This window comes from Petromyzon marinus, chromosome 4, assembly GCF_048934315.1.
Source record: "Petromyzon marinus isolate PM22_M1 ecotype Great Lakes invasive population chromosome 4, UKy_Petmar_22M1.pri1.0, whole genome shotgun sequence".
In the NCBI taxonomy this organism is placed as follows: domain Eukaryota; kingdom Metazoa; phylum Chordata; class Hyperoartia; order Petromyzontiformes; family Petromyzontidae; genus Petromyzon; species Petromyzon marinus.
In genome coordinates, this window is record NC_133670.1 from 11,724,909 (window position 1) to 11,747,433 (window position 22,525).

The 22,525-nt window shown below is 48.8% G+C and overlaps 1 protein-coding gene across 5 annotated transcripts in view; it reads left to right on the plus strand.

Annotated features, from left to right (window-relative positions):
* Positions 1-22,525, plus strand: part of LOC116938719 (V-type proton ATPase 116 kDa subunit a 1-like) — a 276,745-nt gene that overhangs the window by 131,953 nt on the left and 122,267 nt on the right. For all 5 annotated transcript variants that reach the window (XM_076056558.1, XM_032946244.2, XM_032946245.2 and 2 more), the window contains 7 exons: positions 5,451-5,601; positions 6,001-6,140; positions 16,907-17,064; positions 17,787-17,877; positions 18,799-18,917; positions 19,496-19,709; positions 21,888-21,989. In XM_076056558.1, the coding sequence (XP_075912673.1) occupies positions 5,451-5,601; positions 6,001-6,140; positions 16,907-17,064; positions 17,787-17,877; positions 18,799-18,917; positions 19,496-19,709; positions 21,888-21,989 (975 nt within the window). The remainder of the gene's footprint in view (positions 1-5,450; positions 5,602-6,000; positions 6,141-16,906; positions 17,065-17,786; positions 17,878-18,798; positions 18,918-19,495; positions 19,710-21,887; positions 21,990-22,525) is intronic.

The following is a 22,525-nucleotide window of genomic DNA, read 5'->3' on the forward strand; positions in this document are numbered from 1 at the left end:
GGTGTCTGGGTGGCACCGCTGGGTGTCTGGGTGGCACCGCTGGGTGTCTGGGTGGCACTGTTGGGTGTCTGGGTGACACCGCTGGGTGTCTGTGTGGCACCGCTGGGTGTCTGGGTGGCACTGTTGGGTGTCTGGGTGACACCGCTGGGTATCTGGGTGGCACTACTGGGTGTTTGGGTGGCACCGCTGGGTGTCTGGGTGACACCGCTGGGTGTCTGGGTGGCACCGCTGGGTGTCTGGGTGGCACCGCTGGGTGTCTCGGTTAGAGTCCTGAGCTGGCACCGCTGGGTTCCTAGGTTCCAAATCCCAGCAGTCACCCATGATTAAAGCAGCTTTTCAGGTGTCGATGGTCTCATCCCAGTCATCAATGACTGCACATGATACCCCATCATATTAAATGTTAGGGTTTTCACTTAATTTAGTTGTATTATGAAAATGCAACACTCTCCTAGAAGATTGCATGTTAAAGTTTAAACCACTCAAGTGCAAAAGGTGAAAGGCCACTTGAAGAATTTTGGAAAAAATCTTATGAAAATATCTCCTACAGCCATTCACTTACAATGAGGGAAAAAAGTATTTGATCCCCTGCTGATTTTATACGTTTGCCCATTGACAAAGGAATGATCAGTCTATAATTTTAATGGTAGGTTTATTTGAACAGTGAGAGACAGAATAACAACAACAAAATCCAGAAAAACGCATGTAAATTTTTTATAAATTGATTTGCATTTTAATGAGGAAAATAAGTATTTGACCCCTCTGCAAAACATGACTCAGTACTTGGTGGCAAAACCCTTGTTGGCAATCACAGAGGTCAGACGTTTCTTGTAGTTGGCCACCAGGTTTGCACACATCTCAGGAGGGATTTTGTCCCACTCCTCTTTGCAGATCTTCTCCAAGTCATTAAGGTTTCGAGGCTGACGTTTGGCAACTCGAACCTTCAGCTCCCTCCACAGATTTTCTATGGGATTAAGGTCTGGAGACTGGCTAGGCCACTTCAGGACCTTAATGTGCTTCTTCTTGAGCCACTCCTTTGTTGCCTTGGCCGTGTGTTTTGGGTCATTGTCATGCTGGAATACCCATCCACGACCCATTTTCAATGCCCTGGCTGGGGGAAGGAGGTTCTCACCCAAGATTTGACGGTACATGGCCCCGTCCATCGTCCCTTTGATGCGGTGAAGTTGTCCTGTCCCCTTAGCAGAAAAACACCCCAAAAGCATAATGTTTCCACCTCCATGTTTGACGGTGGGGATGGTGTTCTTGGGGTCATTGGCAGCATTCCTCCTCCTCCAAACACGGCGAGTTGAGTTGATGCCAAAGAGCTCCATTTTGGTCTCATCTGACCACAACACTTTCACCCAGTTGTCCTCTGAATCATTCAGATGTTCATTGGCAAACTTCAGACGGGCATGTATATGTGCTTTCTTGAGCAGGGGGACCTTGCGGGCGCTGCAGGATTTCAGTCCTTCACGGCGTAGTGTGTTACCAATTGTTTTCTTGGTGACTATGGTCCCAGCTGCCTTGAGATCATTGACAAGATCTTTCCGTGTAATTCTGGGCTGATTCCTCACCGTTCTCATGATCATTGCAACTCCACGAGGTGAGATCTTGCATGGAGACCCAGGCCGAGGGAGATTGACAATTATTTTGTGTTTCTTCCATTTGCGAATAATCGCACCAAGTGTTGTCACCTTCTCACCAAGCTGCTTGGCAATGGTCTTGTAGCCCATTCCAGCCTTTTGTAGATCTACAATCTTGTCCCTGACATCCTTGGAGAGCTCTTTGGTCTTGGCCATGGTGGAGAGTTTGGAATCTGATTGATTGCTTCTGTGGACAGGTGCCTTTTATATAGGTAACAAGCTGAGATTAGGAGCACTTCCTTTAAGAGTGTGCTCCTAATCTCAGCTCGTTTTCTGTATAAAAGACACCTGGGAGCCAGAAATCTTTCTGATGGAGAGGGGGTAAAATACTTTTTTCCCTCATTAAAATGCAAATCAAATTATAACATTTTCGACATGCGTTTTTCTGGATTATTTGTTGTAATTCTGTCTCTCACTGTTCAAATAAACCTACCATTAAAATTATAGACTGATCATTTCTTTGTCAGTGGGCAAACGTACAAAATCAGCAGGGGATCAAATATTTTTTTCCCTCACTGTACCCATAAGAGTGCTTTGCCCAGATTTCTGAATGAATTCCTAATATCATGGCATGACACTGAAAGCACTTAAAAAACAACTGGAGAAAAAAAGTGTACAAAAGAGAATTGTGTAATTTAATAATTACATCACAGGTGAACCTTTTAAACAAGTGTGCTTTTATATTCTCAATATATATGTATACTAGCGTGAAGTACCCGGCGTTGCCCGGGCGAAAAAGACACACACACACATCGAATTACACACAAACAGACATCGACCCACACACACAAACACATCGACTTACACACATACATGGACTCAAACACACACACATCGACTCACACACATGGACTTAAACACACACACACACACATCGACGTACACACACAACAACTACAACAACCGCCATTCGCCACTAAGTGGCGGTGACGTCACCACGACGCTTGTGCCAGGCCATGTGCACCTTGAGGCCACGTGAAGTGTCGAACGCCCGTTGGCAGGAGGTCACGGGGCAGACCCAGGTGCCACGGGTCGACTGACTGAGATGACCGAGACGACTGGCTGATGCACCACCTGTGCCCCCTACTGTGCCAACTTGCTGTGCTTTAGCCACCCGGCGCTCCGCTCGTTGTTGTGAGCGTCGCTCCTCCGCCCTCCGTTGTTGTTGGTGACGTCACCACGACGCTTGTGCCAGGCCAAGTGCACCTTGAGGCCATGTGAAGTGTCGAATGCCCACTGGCAGGAGATCACGGGGCAGACTCAGGTGCCACGGGTCGACTGACTGAGATGACCGAGACGACTGGCTGATGCACCACCTGTCCCCCCTACTGTGCCAACTTGCTGTGCCTTAGCCACCCGGTGCTCCGCTCGTTGTTGTGAGCGTCTTTCCTCCGCCCTCCGTTGTTGTTGGAGAGCGACTTCCTCCAACTGCCCAGTAGCGTCCTTCACGAGCCTCCTCCACAGAGGCCGATCTTGACACTGCTGGTACCAGTCATCAGCAAGTCCACTCAGCTCCACATCCTCCTGTACCACGTCACTCCATCTCTTCTCTATCCTGTCCCGCGTCCGTTTAGCCCCCTCGATCTGGCCGAACAAAAGCTGTTTGGGCATGCGGTGATTGGGCATGCGGGCTACATGGCCCAGCCAACGCAACCTTGCCTGCCGGAGGTGCTCACCGATGGGACTTTGTCCAGATCTTTCGAGGATTTGTGAGCTCCTCACACAATCCAGCCTGGTTAAATCCAGGATGGAGCATAGGCAGGCCAGCCTAAATGTTTCTAACCGGCGAAGATGCTCCATTAGGGGTTCACGTTTCGCAAGCGTAGAGAAGGGATGGAATGACCGTGGTCGAGAAGACCTGAAGCTTCGTGCGGAACGACAGACCAGGTAGCTTCCACACAGTGTTACACAACCGATGAAAATATATTGCCGCTCGACTGATTCCGAGTGAGACCTCTGCTGTTAAACCGGAGCCGGTCATTAGCACACTACCCAGGTATGGGAAACTCTCCACTCTCTCCACAACTGCCCCATCACCGATTGGGAGTTGTGGGCGTGTAGTGCCCGATGGTACAAAATACCCAGGCAGGTGCTTAGTTTTGGTGGGGCTGATGGTAAGGCCTGATCTCTTAGTGGCACGCTCCAGTTTCAGCAGCAGCGTCTCCAACTCCTCCTCTGAATGAGCAGCAATTACCAAATCATCGGCATACATAACGTGGTTGACCAATAGGGAGCCATCCCTTGACCGTACCCGGGCATCGATCAGCCTCCCATTATATCTGTACCAAATGGAAATTCCCCCGGTACAGCTATTGAAGGCTTCACGAACTACGTGGTCAAAATAGATGTTAAGTAATGTGGGAGCCAGAGGACATCCCTGTCGCACCCCAAGGTGTACAGGGAATGACTCTGACTCCCGGCCACATAGTTTTACCCGGGCCCGGTCACCATCATGAAGGTCCTTAATGATCGTGAGCAGAGGGTCAGGGACTCCGAAAGCACGGTATCATAGGCCTTGACCAGGTCAATAAAGCAGAGATGTAGGTCTTGTTGAAATTCCCTACACCTCTGTTGTAGCAGACAGACAGGAAATCTGCCATCTGTGCAGGACCGCCCTTTCCTAAAACCGCATTGGGGCTCCACAAGCCTCTCCTAAGCATAACTAGCAAGGCGATGTTGAATAATCCTTGCCAGGACCTTTCCCGGCACACTGAGGAGTGAGATGCCCCTGTAGTTATTACAGTCTGTGTGGTCCCACTTCTTAAAGAGAGGGACCACCAGGGCATCCTTCCAGTCCTGCGGAACTTGTGCAGTGGTCCAGACTGTTTTTATGATGTCATGTAGGGCAGTCTGTGCACAAACGCCACCCTCCCTCAGCATTTTGCTTGGGAAATCATCTCTGCCCGGTGCCTTTCCTGGTCTCAGACTCTGGATCGCCTTTAGTACTTCCTCAACAGATGGCACCTCAGCCAGCCACTCACAGGGGGTGTACGCACATACTCCCAACAAAACGCCCAAGGCAAAGATTTCGACTGACAGCTTACTTCCTAAATCCAAGTGTAGTGACATATAAGGGTCACTATGGCGCCTAGCGCCATCTACCGACAGAGAGAGGAATTGCATGTCTAGTAGCCCTCTCTGCCAGCAGAGTACATAATGTCATGGAAGAGGTCTCTAGGGGAGCATGGTTCTGGGGACTGGCAGAGTAGGGGGCATTTGAGGATGTATGAGCCCGATTTGCTGGCAAAGGCACGTGATTGGGCAAGGTGAGGATGTAGGCCAAAGGTGACAGAGGGGGCGCGTGTTGTAGGGCCCAGAACCTTCTAGTGAGTTCCAGAAGGGGGCGTGGCCTAGGGCAGAGCCAGGCAGGGGACATGTGGAAGGTGACCCAGAACCTTCTCATAGGTTCCCGAAGGGTGCGTGTCCGAGGGCGGAGTGGGGCCACGCTGAGGGGCATAAAAGGGCTGCATCGGGGCTGTCTGCTGGAATGGAACCCGCCATGCTACGTCTTCTCCTCGGTCTCTGGTCTTCGTGCTAGGCATCGTGGGTCAGGCAGTGTGCCGACTGACCTGACCCATTTATATAGTTACCCTGTGGTGGTTACCGGTTATGTAGTTATCCCGTTATGGTTACTGGTTATGTAGTTACCCCGTTGTGGTCGTAGAATAAACGTGTTGCCTCCTGAATTTGTGTGTCTCTCAAGTGAACCCACTACACAAGTAATAAATAAAATAGAAATGATCATGGAATACTGGTCAGATGGACTACGATTTACTAATACTGGCATTGCCGTGATCTGTGTGCTGGCAGGAGCGCAGTGGCTCCACTGTGCCTTCCATTCTGAACCGCATGGTGAGTGAGCAAAATCCACCAACCTTCAACCGCACCAACAAGTTCACCTCGGGCTTCCAGAACATCGTGGATGCATATGGCGTTGGTGACTACAGGGAGGTCAACCCAGGTACGTGGCGCTGCAGGAATTGTGCGCGATAATTTTGTATTTATTCACATTTCAGGAAAGTAGTGGAAAACGTTTGACACTTGTTTAGAACTACTTTTGTATGCTCATGTGAATCGTTTTTTTAACTGATTTTTACATGCTTTTGTTTGTTTGTTTCGGTGTTTACCATTTATGTATGCATATTGAACTTTTTTTGCCAACCATGCTAATTAGTGGTGCGTTTGTTCTTCAATAGCTGCATTTGTATGTCCTCTATATTACATATTTTATATTGATATGTCATACATTGGAATGGAATATTTATGAATTGAAGGCTATACGTTTGTTGTGATGTTTGACATAATGTCCCGAGATATGAACTGAAGTGTTTTGTTTTGATGGTGCTATTTGACTTTGCAGCTCCCTACACACTCATCACCTTCCCGTTCCTTTTTGCTGTAATGTTTGGGGATTTGGGTCATGGCATCATCATGACATTATTTGCTCTCTACTTGGTCATCTTTGAGAAGAAACTCTCCGCTTCTAGGATCAATAATGAGGTGAGAAGTGGTATAAAGTAACACAGGCACCCTTGTGCTGGATCATCGTACACACTAGGATATTGAAGTATACCCCTGGTTTCAATGCTGCATATATTTGTAATAGATTTGGTATATGTGTAGTGTTGTTCACCAACACGGAGGCACACACTCTGGACTGGGAGGCAACACTTTTATTTAACAGATTCCCTAGCAGGTAACACCGAACGTAACTCGGGTTCTATAGTAGGTAATGTGGCTAACTATGTGAATAGCGAATTAACTCTAAACGAAGACCCGGAGACGATGATAAGCGGGACCCAGGCTTGATTCCACAGACGAGCCCAGCTCTCTCTCTCTCTCTCTTGGGACTGCCCCTTCATGCTTCTGAGCGTGGCCTCGCTCCGCCTTTAGCCACGCCCCCTTCGAGACCTTTCCCGTAGGAGCATCACGTGCCCTCCCGGGTTCACTCAGGCCACCACCATGACCACGCCCCGTAGGGCTGGTTGACATGCCGTACCCACTCTGGTTCTAGAGAGAGGCTCCAGACGCACAGCTGCACTCCTGTAACAGCAGCTGGCACGAACAGCCTAGTGACACCATTTACGTCCCTCCATCACTAAAACACAGCTGTCCCGGCTGATCACTATACTCTTAACAACAACAAAATTAGCCTCACAAAATTTTCTGTGTAACAACGAAAAAACCAACGACAAAGCAAACAGCAACCATCGCCCAGACAATATGTACATCAACGGAGCACCCAAAAATGTTTTTTTCCATGAACACATAACCAACACAACCCCCAGACAATGTACACCACCCAACACCCGTAAGCATGTCACAACCCACGAGCACATGAAGGACCAAGTACAACCGGGAGCACAATCTGGCTCGTGTGTGTGTGATTGTGTGTGTGTGTGATCGTCGTGGTGCCGGACGGGCAACGCTGTCGTGGACAGTGCTGTGGGGGGAGGGCCAATTCCGATTGGCTCCTCCCCTCATGGCGTCTGTGTTCACCACAGTGGCTTAACGGGGGCTCTGGATGGGTGCGAGGGGCTGGTAACCCCTCCACCTTCAATTAATTACCACTAAACCACGAGTTAAACTTAAATATGTAACTAATAAGCTTGTGCCGGAGGCCCCGGGGGGACAGGCGTCTATGACGTCTCCTGGCCAAACCCCAATTGGCAGAGCCAGGAGATTGAATCTCTACCCTCGGGGCTCCTCCAGAAACAACGAAAAGCCACTACGGATGGCCACGTGGAATGTTCGAACACTCACTGCGGAGGAGAGGCTGCCACTCTTTCGGGAGCTGGACCAGTACCGCCTGGATCTCTGTGGCATTCAGGAGGTCCAGTGGACCAGTTCTGGCTCCTGCCACCATGAAGGGTGGACAGTCCTCTACTCGGGGCAGCAGACTGCCAAACAACAGGGTGTGGCTCTTCTTTTGAACAAAAGAATGAAGGGGGCGTGGGAGCGTGGTGGTGAGGTGTGGGAAGCTGTAAGCCCCAGGCTACTTTGGGCTCGCCTTCCCATCAACTGGAGGCGAGGAGTGGTGGTCGTGGTTACTTATGCCCCCACCGAAGACGAACATCCGTGGAGGGATGCAGGCAAAGCCGATGAGTCAGATGCCTACAATGACCTCCTGTCACAGGTGCTGGCTAAAGTGGCACCTCGGGATAGAGTCATCATGTTGGGTGACTTCAATGCCCGAGTTGGTCATGATGCTGGCACCTGGTCTGGAGTGATTGGAGGGCTTGGGCCAGATCAGCTCAATAACAACGGTAGGAGGCTGCTAGATTGTTGTGCAGCCCATGGGCTTGTAATTACCAACACGCTGTTCCGGCATTGGCGCATCCACACAACATCATGGATGCATGCCGGGTCCAAGCAAGAACATCTGCTGGACTACATAGTGACGGACCAGTGGATGCGAGCCCATGTCCTTGACACCAGGACCTACCGTGGAGCTGATCTGCCCTCTGACCATTGACTAGCCATCTGTAAGATGCGCCTGCCATTCTTCCACTCCGGTGGTGGGTGTACACCTAGGACCCCATTCCAACCTAAAGTGGCCTGGTCTCAGCTAGCTGATGAAAGTTGCAAGCGAGAATTTCATCATCGCTTGCGGCTGGGATTGGCATCGTCCCCGACTCCTCCTGATGTCGAGGGTAAATGGGCGAGGTTTAGGACTGTGACTCATGCAGCTGCAATGGCTGCTTTGGGTATGCGGTCCAGACCTCCCCAGAGACCCTGGCTGACAGAGGAGGTCTTCAGGATAGTTGAAAAAAAGCGACAGGCCCACTGTCATTGGCTACAGAATCCCACGTCAGAGAATGAGGAGGCTTACCGCAGCCTTCGCTCGGAGGTTCGGAGAGCCGTGAGGCGCTGCAAGGATGGGTGGTGGTCGTGGGTTGCTGAGGAGATGGAGTCTGCCTCAGTGGCCCGCGATCACAAATCTCTATTTAACTCTATCAAAAAAGTAACCTGCAGCGCCACACCTATTACCATCATTAGCGGAAAAAACGGTGATCCAATCTCCGACCCCCAGGAACAGGTTTGCAGATTTGCTGAGCATTTCTGTGAGGTCCTGGGGGAGGGAAAATCCCTCAGCCAGGAAAACATCGTGGCACAAAGTGAGGATGACCCTGCTGAGGCTGCGGTGCCTCAAATATTAGAAGAAGTCACCCGCTGTGAGTGGCTGGCTGAGGTGCCATCTGTTGAGGAAGTACTGAAGGCGATCCGGAGTCTGAGACCAGGAAAGGCAGCGGGCAGAGATGATCTCCCAAGCGAAATGCTGAGGGAGGGTGTCGTTTGTGCACAGACTGCCATATATGAAATCATAACAGTCTAGACCACTGAACGGGTTCTGCAGGATTGGAAGGATGTCCTGGTGGTCCCCCTCTTTAAGAAGGGGGACTGCACAGACTGTAACAACTACAGGGGCATCTCACTCCTCAGTGTGCTGGGAAAGGTCCTGGCAAGGATTATTCAACATCGCCTTGCCAGGCACACTGAGGAGAGGCTTGCGGAGCCTCAATGCGGTTTCAGGAAAGGGCGGTCCTGCACAGATGCTATAATTTTCTGTCCGTCTGCTACAGCAGAGGTGTAGGGAATTCCAGCAAGACCTACATCTCTGCTTTATTGACCTGGTCAAGGCCTATGATACCATCAGTAGGCCTGGGCTCTGGGTTGTTCTTCGTGCTTTTGGAGTACCTGACCCTCTGCTCATGATCATTAAGGACCTTCATGATGGTGAGCGGGCCCGGGTAAAACTACGTGGCCGGGAGTCAGAGCCATTCCCTGTACACCTTGGGGTGCGACAGGGATGTCCTCTGGCTCCCACATTATTTAACATCTATTTTGACCACGTAGTTCGTGAAGAGTTCAATAGCTGTACCGGGGGAATCTCCATATGGTACAGATATAATGGGAGGCTGATCGATGCCCGGGTGTGGTCAAGGGATGGCTCCCTATTGCTCAACCATGTTAGGTATGCCGATGATCTGGTAATTGCTGCTCACTCAGAGGAGGAGTTGGTGGCACTGCTGCTGAACCTGGAGCTTGCCACTAAGAGATGGGGTCTTACCATTAGCCCCACCAAAACTTAGCACCTGCCTGGGTATTTGTACCATCGGACACTCCACCCCCACAACTCCCAATTGGTGATAGGGCAGTTTTGGAGAGAGTGGAGAGTTTCCCATACCTGGGCAGTGTGCTCATGACCGGCTCCAGTTTAACAGCAGAGGTCTCACTCCGAATCATCGGTTGCATAACACTGTGTGGAAGCTACCTGGTCTGTCGCTCCGCATGAAGCTTCAGGTCTTCTCGCCACAGTCATTCTCTCCCTTCACTACGCTTGTGAAAAGTGGACCCCCCTAATGGAATATTTTCGCCGGTTAGAAACATTTAGGCTGGCTTGCCTACGATCCATCCTGGGTTTAACCAGGCTGGATTGTGTGAGGAGCAGGCAAGGCCGCCTTGGCTGGGCCATATGGCCCGCATGCCCAGCCACCGCATGCCTAAACAGCTTTTGCTTGGCCGGATTGAGGGGGCGAAACAGGCGCGGCACGGGCTAGAGAAGAGATGGAGTGATGTGGTACAGGAGGATGTGGAGTTGAGTGGACTTGCCGATGACTGGTACCAGCGGTATCAAGATCGGCCTCTGTGGAGGAGGCTCGTGAAGGACGCTACAGGGCAGTTCGAGGCAGTCGCCCGCCAAAAACAACATAGGGCATGAGGAGCGACGCTCACAACAACGAGCGGAGCGTCGGGTGGCTAAAGCACAGCAAGTTGGCACAGTAGGGGGCAAAGATGGTGCATCAGCCAGTCTTCTCATTCAGTCGACCTGTGGCTTCTGGGTCAGCCCCGTGACCTCCTGCCAGCGGGCGTTCGACACTTCACGTGGCCTCAAGGTGCACATAGCCTGGCACAAGCGTTGTAGTGACGTCACCGCCACTTAGTGGCAAATGGCGGTTTTTGTTGTTGTGTGTATGATCATGTTTGCGATCTCCAACGGCGTAGGGATAAATAAGACGGTGGGGGAAGGGTCATTTCAACGGGCGGCCTTGAATAAGGTCCAACGGGTATGGCCTCTCCCGGGAAAAGAACAAATGGGAGAAGCAGGAGTGGGTGACGGCTGCTCCACTCTTCCCAATCCACGTCTGGTCGGCGCAACCTGCGACTCCAAGGGTACCAGGTGCTGGGATCCTGTGGGCGAAAAACCCGAAAACCCCTGAGGTACGACCTCCGCAGATACACGCCCCTGCTCGTCGGACACATCAGCCACCCGGCCCTTGGATAGTGGGGATGAAGGGATCCCGCCTGGGGGGAAAAGAAAAAAAACGGTTTCAAGTGTGACGAATGCACAACAAACGCAGCTATCAGACTGGGTCTACACACACCCATTGACACAACATGAAGGTCAGGTCTCATGCCACCGTGCAACCATCCCGTCAAGCAGGTGGTGATAGGGCGAGGTCTGAACCTTATAAGTGCCCATCCAAGCACACACTTCTCAAGTACTATTTGGACGTCTTTCTACATCCCGGGTCAAAGAAGTCATGCTTCAGCGTCGATCCATGTACTGGCTCAAGGAAGTTGCGTTTCAAGGTCGACCCATGTATTGGCTCAAGGAAGTTGCGCTTCAAGTTCGAGCCATGTATTGGTTCAATGAAGTTGCGCTTCAAGGGCGAGCTAGAATGCAGCGCACCAAGCTGCAGCAACGAGTTTGGTGGGAATCCTGGCCTGCTCGTGCAGAAAATGGTGGCCGCACGTGCGGACCACACCTCAGCGGTTTCCCGCGCTCGCAACAAAATGGCGGCCGCACACACGAACGGCATCTCAGCGGGTTCCCCCGCGCACCTCAGCAGCCCTCCCTTGAGGACCACCATGGACATCTCATGTCACCCTTTACCACCCCACCGCCTTTCCGACATGGCGTCACAATTTAACAGTTCAACTCGTCGGCCGTATCGGGGGAAATCTTTTTTTAACCGTCTCTCTCACCAAGCTCGCATTGCAGCGCTCGGGTGTACAAAATCGAGACGGAGAGGACAAAACTTTAACCCGTCTCTCTCACCAGTCCCGCATTGCAGCGTGCGGCTGTACACAATCGAGCTGAGAGGACACATCAATCGCTCTCTCCAAGACTCGCATTGCAGCATTCGGCTGTACACAATCGAGTGGAGAGAGCAACGATATTTGGCGACAATTTACAGCCCAACGCACCCTCGATCCATTAGGAACATAAGGGGCATTCTCACACAAGAAAAATATAGAAATCGGTCCAATAACAGACAGGACACAACCAGTGAGTTCGAACCACACCGAATCTGCCGTTCCAAAATCCCCCACAACATCAAACACGGGACTTTCCCGGGGCTCATGGCACACGAACTCAACAGCAAAGCACCATACACAATACCCCCAATAATCTACGATATCGAGCAATGCAGTATATGCAGTCCGCACATTGTCAACCATCTCGAGCAATACTGCATACAGTCCTCACATCGTCAACAATGTCGAGCAAAGCACCATGCAGTCCGTACAACTATCGACAATCCCGATCAGTGCAACATACAGACCTCACAAAAGATAGACACTTCTGATCAATACACCATACACAATAAGCAAAGAATCGGTGATCCCGTAAATGCACCACAACAACAAATAAAATGATATTACAAAGCGGACTAGTTGCACGGAGGCCGTGACCATCCTTCACCAAATCAACCCGATCCTCATACTCCTCACTCCGACGACGAGTAACAATACAAAAATCTGACCCGGTGCACGAAAACGATGCCTGATGTGTTTTGCAAGGGCCGGGTGTGGGATGTGTCACGACTGGCCTGTGGACCCAGAGGAGTGGAAGACGGCAGGGTGGAAGCCGACGGCGTGGCGGAGAGTCTTGCTGTATTCAGCGCAGCATCCTCTTGCGACTCGAGCCGGCAGGCCACACTCAGAGCCGATGACGCGGCGCTCCTGGGCCGAGTGAAGCTCCCCCCCCCCCCCCCCCGCAGGCGTCAATTTTGGCGGAAAGCACGATTTTGGCGGGAAGCACGATTTCGGCAGGAATCCCGTCCCTCCCGGCCGCGAATGGTGGCTGCTCGTGACGCGTTTCTTGGATTTCCCGCGCGCACGGGAACAGCAGCAGCGGAGCCGTCTCCCCACTACCCCGCACACCGACTTGTTCGACCGGCTCCTCCAACTCAGAGCTTGGTGAGCAGTGCAGCTGCCGCTAACAGAAAAATAAATCAGCGGGGTGGCACTGTGCTGCGCGGCGCTCTTACCCCGGTGGCGGCGGCGTGGAGACGCAGCTTCCCACCCGCTCTAAGCCACCATGAAGTGGGTAACCAGGCTGCAAACCCCCGGGACCATCTGGAGAATCTCCCCTCGCCGTCCTCCTCCATCGAAGACGTCTTGGTAAGTTGTTGTCTTGTTAACATGTTCTTTTACTTCTGACACCAAATGTAGTGTTGTTCTCCAACACGGAGGCACACTTTGGACTGGGAGGCAACACTTTTTTTTTACAACTTCCCTAGCGGGTAACACTGAACATAACTCGGGTTCTATAGTAGGTGATGTGGCTAACTATGTGAGTAGCGAGTTAACTCTAGACGAAGACCCGGAGACGACGAGACGCGGGACCCAGGCTTGATTCCACAGACGAGCCAAGCTCTCTCTCGGGACTGCCCCTTTATCCTCCTGAGCGTGGCCTCTCTCCGCCTTCGGCCACGCCCCCTTTGAGACCTTTCCCGTAGGATTTCGGCCGAGCATCAGCATCCTCCCGGGTTCACTCAGGCCACCACAAGGACCACGCCCCCTCGGGCTGGCTGATATGCCGTACCCACTCTGGTGCTAGAGAGAGGCTCCAGATGCACAGCTGCACTCCTGTAACAGCAGCTGGTGTGAACACCCTAGTGCCACCATTTACGTCACTATGTATACATAGTCTGATGTATCTGGTAAGCTTTCCGGCTTCGTTGGCTTTCCATCTTCCCTAAACGGTACCCACACCATTACATGGACTGTCATGTGCAACAAATACAATTCGCCACTAAGTGGCGGTGATGTCACCACGGCGCCTGTGCCAGGCTATGTACACGTTGAGGCCACGTGAAGTGTCGAACGCCCACTGGCAGGAGGTCATGGGGTAGACCTAGGTGCTACGGGTTGACTGTGATGACTGGCCGATGCACCACCTGTGCCCCTTACTGTGCCAACTTGCTGTGCTTTAGCCAACCGGCGCTCCGCTCGTTGTTGTGAGGGTCGCTCCTCCGCCCTCCGTTGTTGTTGGAGGGCGACTGCCTCCAACTGCCCAGTAGTGTCCTTCACGAGCCTCCTCCACAGAGGCCGATCTTGACACTGCTGGTACCAGTCATCGGCAAGTCCACTCAGCTCCACGTCCTCCTGTACCACATCACTCCATCTCTTCTCTAGCCCACACCACGCCCGTTTAGCCCCCTCTATCCGGCCGAACAAAAGCTGCTTAGGCATGTGGTGGCTGGGCATGCGGGCTATATGACCCAGCCAACACAGCCTTGCCTGCCGGAGGAGCTCACCGATGGGACTTTGTCCAGATCTTTTAAGGATTTGTGAGCTCCTCGCACAATCTAGCCTGGTTGAACCCAGGATGGATCATAGGCAGGCCAGCCTAAATGTTTCTAACCGGTAAAGGTGTTCCATTAGGGGCGTGCACGTGTGCAACTCCAAAGCCCCATAACATCTTTGCCCACATCTGATTTTTGGAAATGTTTACCCTGTACATCTGTAGTGACGTAAATGGTGTCACTAGGGTGTTCGTGCCAGCTGCAGTTACAGGAGTACACCTGTGCGTCTGGAGCCTCTCTCTAGCACCAGAGTGGGTATGGCATGTCAGCCAGCCCTAGGGGGCGTGGTCCTCGTGGTGGCCTGAGTGAACCCGGGAGGGCGCGTGATGCTTGGCCGAGATCCTACGGGAAAGGTCTCAAAGGGGGTGTGGCCGAAGGCGGAGCATGGCCACACTCAGGAGCATAAAGTGGCATTCCCGAGAGAGAGCTTGGCTCGTCTGTGGAACCAAGCCTGGGTCCCGCGTCTCGTGGTCTCTGGATCTTTGTCTAGAGTTAATTCGCTATTCACATAGTTAACCAAATCACCTACTATAGAACCTGAGCTATGCTCAGTGTTACCTGCTAGGGAAGTTGTTAAATAAAAGTGTTGCCTCCCAGCACAAGAGTGTGTGCCTCTGTGTTGGTGAACAACACTACATTTGGTGTCAGAAGTAAAACAACATGTTAACAAGACAACAACTTACCAAGACATCTTTGATAGAGGAGGACGGTGAGGAGAGATTCTCCAAATGGCCCCGGGGGTTTGCAGCCTGGTTACCCACTGCATGGTGGCTTACAGCGGGTGAGAAGCTGCTTCTCCACGGCGCCGCCACCGCGGTGAGAGCGCCGCACAGCTCAACGCCGCCCCGCGATTTTTTTGTTCTTTTTCGTGGCAGCTGCACTGCTCACCGAGCTCCGTCCTGGAGAAGCCAGTCGAACAAGTCAATGTGCCGGGGCCGCGGGGCGATGGCTCCGCGGGGGAAATCCAAGAAACGCGGCCCGAGCAGCCGCCATTCGTGGCCGGGCGGGACAGGATTCCCGCCAAAATTGCGCTTCCCGCCAAAATCGACGAATGTGGCCTGCCGGCTCGAGTCGCAAGAGGATGCTGCGCTGAATACAGCAAGACTCTCCGCCACGCCGTCGTCTTCCACCCTGCCGTCTACCACTCCTCTGGGTCCACAGACCAGTCGTGACACATCCCACACCCGGCCCTTGCAAACACGTCAGGCATCGTTTTCGTGCACCGGGTCGGATTTGTGTATTGTTACTCGTCGTCGGAGTGCGGAGTATGAGGATCGGGTTGCTTTTGATGAAGTATGGCCGCAGCGTCCGTGCAAGTAGTCCGCTTTGTAAAATATTTTTTGTTGTTGTTGTGCACTTTCGGGATCGCCGATTCTTTGCTTATTGTGGATGGTGCATTGATCAGAAGCGTCTATATTTTGTGAGGTCTTTATGTTGCACTGATCGGGATTGTCGATAGTTGTACGGACTGCATGGTGCTTTCCTCGACATTGTTGACGATGTCTGGACTGTATGCAGTATTGCTCGAAATGGTTGACGATGTGCGGACTGCATATACTGCGTTGCTCGATATCGTCGATTATTGGGGCCATTGTGTATGGTGCTTTGCTGTTGAGTTCGTGTGCCCTGAGCCCCGGGAAAGTCCTGTGTTTGATGTTGTGGGGGATTTTGGAACGGCAGATTCGGTGTGGTTCGAACTCACTGGTTGTGTCCTGTCTGTTATTGGACCGATTTCTATATTTTTCTTGTGTGAGAATGCCCCTTATGTTCCTAATGGATCGAGGGTGCGTTGGGCTGTAAATTGCCGCCAAATATCGTTGCTCTCTCCACTCGATTGTGTACAGCCGAATGCTGCAATGCGAGTCTTGGAGAGAGTGATCGATGTGTCCTCTCTGCTCGATTGTGTACAGCTGGACGCTGCAATGCGAGCCTGGTGAGAGAGATGGTTTTAAAAAAATTCCCCCAATGCGGCCGACGTGTGCAACTGTTAAATTGTGACGCCACGGCCAAGATCCTAAGGGGAAAGGTCTCGAAGGAGTGGCCGAAGGCGGAGCGAGACCACACTCAGGTTCATAAAGGGGCATTCCCGTGAGAGAGCTTGGCACGTCTGTGGAATCGAGCCTGTATGAGTGAAAAGTTTTAACTGCTATGATTTTCACTCACCCACCCATGTTTCTTGTTGTCCGATTACTAATTCAAGTCCATTTACTTGCTAATTTCTCCAGCCCCACCCGTCCATGCACACCACAATCCCTCCCCCCTCTCCCCTGTGAACTCCTACAGCCAAACTCCTCCCCCCGCTTCCCGTGCCTATATAAAGCCACAACAGCAGATAATTTTTCTCACCTGAAGACGGATGCTTGTGTTGCGACCGAAACATCGTGTTTTCTTTCATTATTGTTTCTATCTACGTGACTTTACCGAAAGAACCAGAGAGTATGGATCCCTGCAGTCACGAAAGCTTCAAATCAATATAACATAACTGTCAAGTTAATCCCACCTTACCTTCTCTCCTCACTGGGTTCAGTACCTACTTAAGCCTATCACAGTGGTGGAATATTTAATTCGCTTTTAAATATTTACCTTATTAAGTACACTTCTGGTGTGGCCCTGCTTACTGAAGCGTACAGTTATATTCCCTCTGTGTGTGTCTGTTTTGGACCGCAGATCTGGACCATGTTTTTCGGTGGCCGCTACATCATCCTGCTGATGGGAATTTTCTCCATGTACACCGGCCTCATCTACAATGACTGCTTCTCCAAGTCCATAAACATCTTCGGCTCCAGCTGGAGTGTCAACGCCATGTTCAACGCAAGTCAATGGACGTGAGCGATTAGCTTTACACAGCACGAGTAGCATTCGCATGTTTGTCAAATCCAACTTGATATGCTTTATAATTAGCAACTGCACAATATGCTCCACCAGTGAGATCAGAGGTTTAGTCGCAGCCTCCTCTTGTGTTAAATGCCTCCCATGCGAACTTAAGACACTCCCTCTGCAGACCATGCTTCCTTCATAATATAAAGGGCATCCCCTCCTACTGTGGGATCAAATCTCATGGACCTCATGCCCCAACCCCTGTATTATATATGTAACTTCTTATACCACTTATTTGCACCCACCAGATGTAGTAGTGCATTGCGATAAATCAATATGCGTGGACACCTATCATGCAGCAGCAGTGAGTTGGCCAGTAGTTGGCTTTAGAGCAAGTCGGTTTTTGGCCCATCTGTATTGAGTGTGTTGTTCTTTCATATGTATGGATTGTATCCAATTCTTATGAGACGGGATTTTTTCACCTCTTTGAAATACTCAGAATACTCTAAAGGGCATTGGGCCCAACGTCCAAGATCGGTTATTTTTCCAAAGGAATCTTGAGATCAATTTAAAGCTTTCCTGCATAAATAAAGGATGTTTTTATTATTAAAAACTATCCAGATTTGAACTCATGGCCAAATTCAATCACTGGGAATGGAGTTATCAAAACAAAGTGACTTACTTATGTAGTCTGCTTCATGTGATCTGCCTTGACTGTATTCCAATCCAGAAAAGAAGATTTGGAAGCACACCAAGTGCTGCAGATGAACCCAGTTGTGCCAGGAGTCTTCAACGGACCCTACCCTTTCGGCATCGATCCGGTGGGTTTGGTCACGTGTGGAAAATGGATAAACCCTAAGTGGCATATGGTCAACTCCATAGCGATAATATTAATATGTGTATGCATGTATGTATACCACAGCAGCCTTTTGTGAAATAATAATGGAGGGGGATTCCATTTATAACACACCATCCCTATTTTTATTAACACATCTCCCCAAAATTGGAAAGACTGCCTTGGCAGTCTTTCCAAATTTTTTCTGAAACTGTAAATATATGGAGGCAGTAACTGCATGGTGTGTAAAGTGTGCTCTAAACTAAGAGTCGACAAGGCATGAAATGCTAGACTATGTCATACAATTAAATGTATAACCCCTTCATGTTTATACACTAATATTAAAGAAAGTGACAATTAAAAATTATTTAAAATAATACGTTCCCAGATATGCTGTTCAGAAAACCCCCTTATGATCTTTTAAGCAATCGTTATGTTAACTTTGATGTTTTTGTCAACTTCAAATGTGCAAATACGAATGCAGTGTGCTATAGTACATATCCTTATCCCTATGATTTACAATATCAATTATTGTCTTTTCTCATTGCAGTTAATGTCAGAGTCAATTTCCAGTAAATGAATAAATAATTCAATTCCCTTAATTTTGTCTGATGCATTTTGTGCAACTTGTCACTAGGCATCTCGCTAGCCTGTCTCTGCTTCCTAAACGACTTCTCATTATTAGCTACAAATGTGCACACATGGCAGGGAATGGCATAGTGCGGATGCAATCTCCTGTGAAATTGATATATCGGGGATCATTGACAACCGCATCCAATTTAACGGCACTGTGTATAATGTATCAAATTGCATCTTAAGACCTGCATAATCAAGAGCCATGCTTGGCACATCGATCTGAGACTACCTATATGAAGTCATATATTGCGGTGTCTTTCTCTGCATTCAGATTTGGAACTTGGCCGCCAACAAGCTCAATTTCCTTAACCCGTACAAAATGAAGATGTCGGTGATCGTGGGCATCACCCACATGGTCTCAGGGATAATCCTCAGCCTCTTCAATCACATGTGAGTCCCTTCTTTCGAGTCCTGGATTTGTTAAAATCAGTGTCCACCCACAGAACCGGGCATGGTGGCACATGCCTGTGATCCAGCATTTTGGAGGCAGGTGTTGGTGGATCACAAAAAATTGTGAAACTTCCAAACTTACTGGCTTGTGAGGTGGCCAGGTGATGCCAGTACAGCCTATAGGCGTGGGTTTTTTTTCTCCAGGTACTCTAAAATTACCTTTTACACATGCGTTCATCATTCAAATAGAGGTGACTCCTGAAAAAGTCTTGATATTCAGTGAGGATGTCCTAGAAATATAAACTACATTATTATTAAGTATGTATTGTGTTATCTTGTTGTGCTGAAGCTATGCTGAAAGTATATTCCCGCTGCCATCACATGAAATGATGTTAGGTTTAACTTACTACATGTAGCATATTTTAGTTTTAGGCCAGGTTTGTCGACGGCATTGGTGGTGGATTGTTTTCTGCCTATCCTTATATGATGTTGTCAATGCAGTCCCTTAAGCCCTTTGTTATTTTTCTTTATGAAATTAATGTCGCGTGAAATGTGTGTCGGTTGATCTTATGTTGCAGATATTTCCAGAAGCCATGGAACATCATATGTGACTTTGTTCCTGAAATGATTTTCATTCTCGCGCTGCTTGGATACCTGGTGGTGCTAATCTTTTTCAAATGGATTGCGTACCAGGCTAAAGAATCCCAACATGCACCCAGCATCCTCATCAACTTCATCAACATGTTCCTCTTCACCTATGACGAGAAGTTTGTGCCAATGTATAATGGACAGGTAAACTATGCAGATCATTGGTGTTCCTGATCAATTGGTAAACTGTGAAAACATTTGTGAAACTGTTCAATCATAGTTTCATAGTTTCATTTATTTGGTATAGCCCTGTGAGCCATTCGGCTCTTGAATCGGGTGCAACCGCAACAAACAAAAAAACTAAAACATGAACAAGAAAACATCTTAAAGTGACTTTGTGCATGTGCAAACAGAAAATCCAGGAAAAAACATCAAAATATTCCTGAAATAGCACCGTACACCAACGCTGTGTGCAAAAATGCCAGTGGGATGCAAGTCAAACAACAACAAGAAAACTTAGATTAAGGCCATCAGTCTAACTCCGTACTACAATAAACAAAAACATGGCCAAACCAAACAACTTTTAGAAATCACCAAAATAAAGCCATACATGCAATGTAACAGTGATCATAGGAACTGTGACCGAATTTTTTACAATAAACTACATAAATAACATGTAACACCAAACCCTAGAGCCACAGCTGGCTGCATGAGTCACTCCACAAACAACAGGAGCATCAGTCAGAGTATCACATTTTTCAATGCACCTTTAAGATCAGCACACTAAATCAAAATACAGATAATACTTTGCAGCGGTCATCCGGAGCGAAACATTTTATTTTATTTTAAGCCACTGAATAGCAGTGGCAGCTAGGGGTGTACAACTCCTCTCGAGCAGTTTTGAGTGAAGATCTCATAGGTAGTGATTCAAGTTGCAGTTTATTGGCAATAGCATTCCAGACCCTGGGGGCATCAATAGCAAAGGCCCTTCCTCCGGTTTTTGTACGGCAATAGGGAATGTGAAGCTGGTAGATGAGCGAAGACCTGAGGTCAAATGTGTTCTTTGAAACAGAGAGGAGATCCAGCAGGTAGTCTGCGGATTTTTTTGTAAGTACATCGTGAATAAATAAGATCTGGTGCACAAGCCGTCGAATATTAAGAGATGTTAAGTTTGACCCAATGTAGAGATCACAGTGGTGAGTCCTATGTGGGCAGTTCAATGCAAATCTTAAGGCCGAGTGATAGATGGAATCAAGCTTCTTCAGTACAGTACTTGGGGCTGATTTATATACGATATCACAGTAATCAAGTAGAGGCAGTATGGTAGCTTTTATCAATTCCAAACGGAACATAGGGGGGAAGCAGTGCTTGTGTCGATACAGAAAACCAATTTTTATTTTTGTCTTTTTACCAATATAATCAATGTGATCTTCAAAATTCAGTTTTTAATCCAGGATGACCCCTAGATACTTATAGAACTTGACTTGCTCTATTTGATCATTATTTAAGGAATGTAATTTGGGAAAAAATAACTTCCTGCTTTAGTCCCGGTGAGAAGCATAGCACCTTGGTTTTGGAGGTATTTAGGACTAGTTTAAGAGCAACTAGCTGATGTTGTAGTTTGTTGAAATCACCTTGGAGCTTAGCAATCACGTCATCCGGAGAGCAGCCAGCAGTAATCAGTATCGTGTCATCTGCAAAAAGATTTACCCTGGAATGATCCAGGTCAGTGCCCACGTCATTGACATAAAGAGAGAACAAGAGGGGGCCGAGGATGAAACCCTGTGGAACCCCTTTTGTTATCTTAACACTGTTTGACCTCCAACCATCTGTGAATACAGTTTGGGTGCGAGAAAAGAGGTAATTTTTTAACCATTTATCTGTTTTTGGAAAAACCGAAGCAACTTAGTTTACTCAGCAGGGTGTTGTGGTCTACTGTATCAAAAGCTTTGGACAGGTCAAGAAAAAGACAGGCACAGTACTGCTTATTATCAAGGCTACTGTAAATTTGATTCAGAGAGTCTAATGCAGCAGATGTATAACTGTTCCACTCAGCCTAATACTTAAGTATTTATATATCCAAATTAGAGTAATTAAATTGATTATATTGATTATTTAATACATGAAATTTAGAATTACATACATTTGTGGAATATTAACACTGAGATGTTATTTAGATTTGGAATGAGCACACCATTGCTGTTATCAGCCTACAAACTAAAACATGTCCCTATATTATAGACGTTTGGCTGATTCGGATGCTTGACTGAAGTCACACTTTGGCATAATAAAGGCAGGGTCAGTTGCCCCTCTGGGTCGGACTCGTGCGTGTCTAGGACATGCCCCTTCATAAAGTGGCATTTGTTTGCGCTGCATTTACAGAAAGAAGTGCAGATGTTTCTGGTGGTGCTGGCCCTCTTATGTGTCCCGTGGATGCTGCTCATCAAACCGTTTGTGCTCAGATTCCAGAACAAATGCATGCAGGTGAGCTCCTTGTCCTCCTCACGGCCCCATGCCCATGTTGAAAAACAACTGTATGCATGTCTGTCTTGGTGGTGTACAGCCCATGTGATCGAACAGTTGTTTCCTGATATTGTGACCAAATATGGACAGTTAATGTTAGATCTGGGCAATCCCTTCTGCAATCTATTCAATTGCTACAATTTCATACAACCGTTTTGCGAATGACCCCTGTAATATAGCATCGCAATTGATTCCATACAGGAATGGCTTGGTGTTATGTGGAGCTACATAGTAACCGGCTACTTATTCGCAGACATGTGTTGCTCCTTGTTTGGTGGAAATAAATGGATCGAAAAACCTTATGTATGTTTAGACCGCAGTTCCTTTGTGTTTCAAGTATAATCAAATCACCAAACTGCATGGGATATGTGCCTTATATTATAATATGTATATATTATTTGCACGTAAATACATTTTATTGATGGATTTCAACATTTATTTTCTCTTTTCTCAAGTAAGATTCACTGGGAATAAAATTTTAACTTCATCAATTGTGA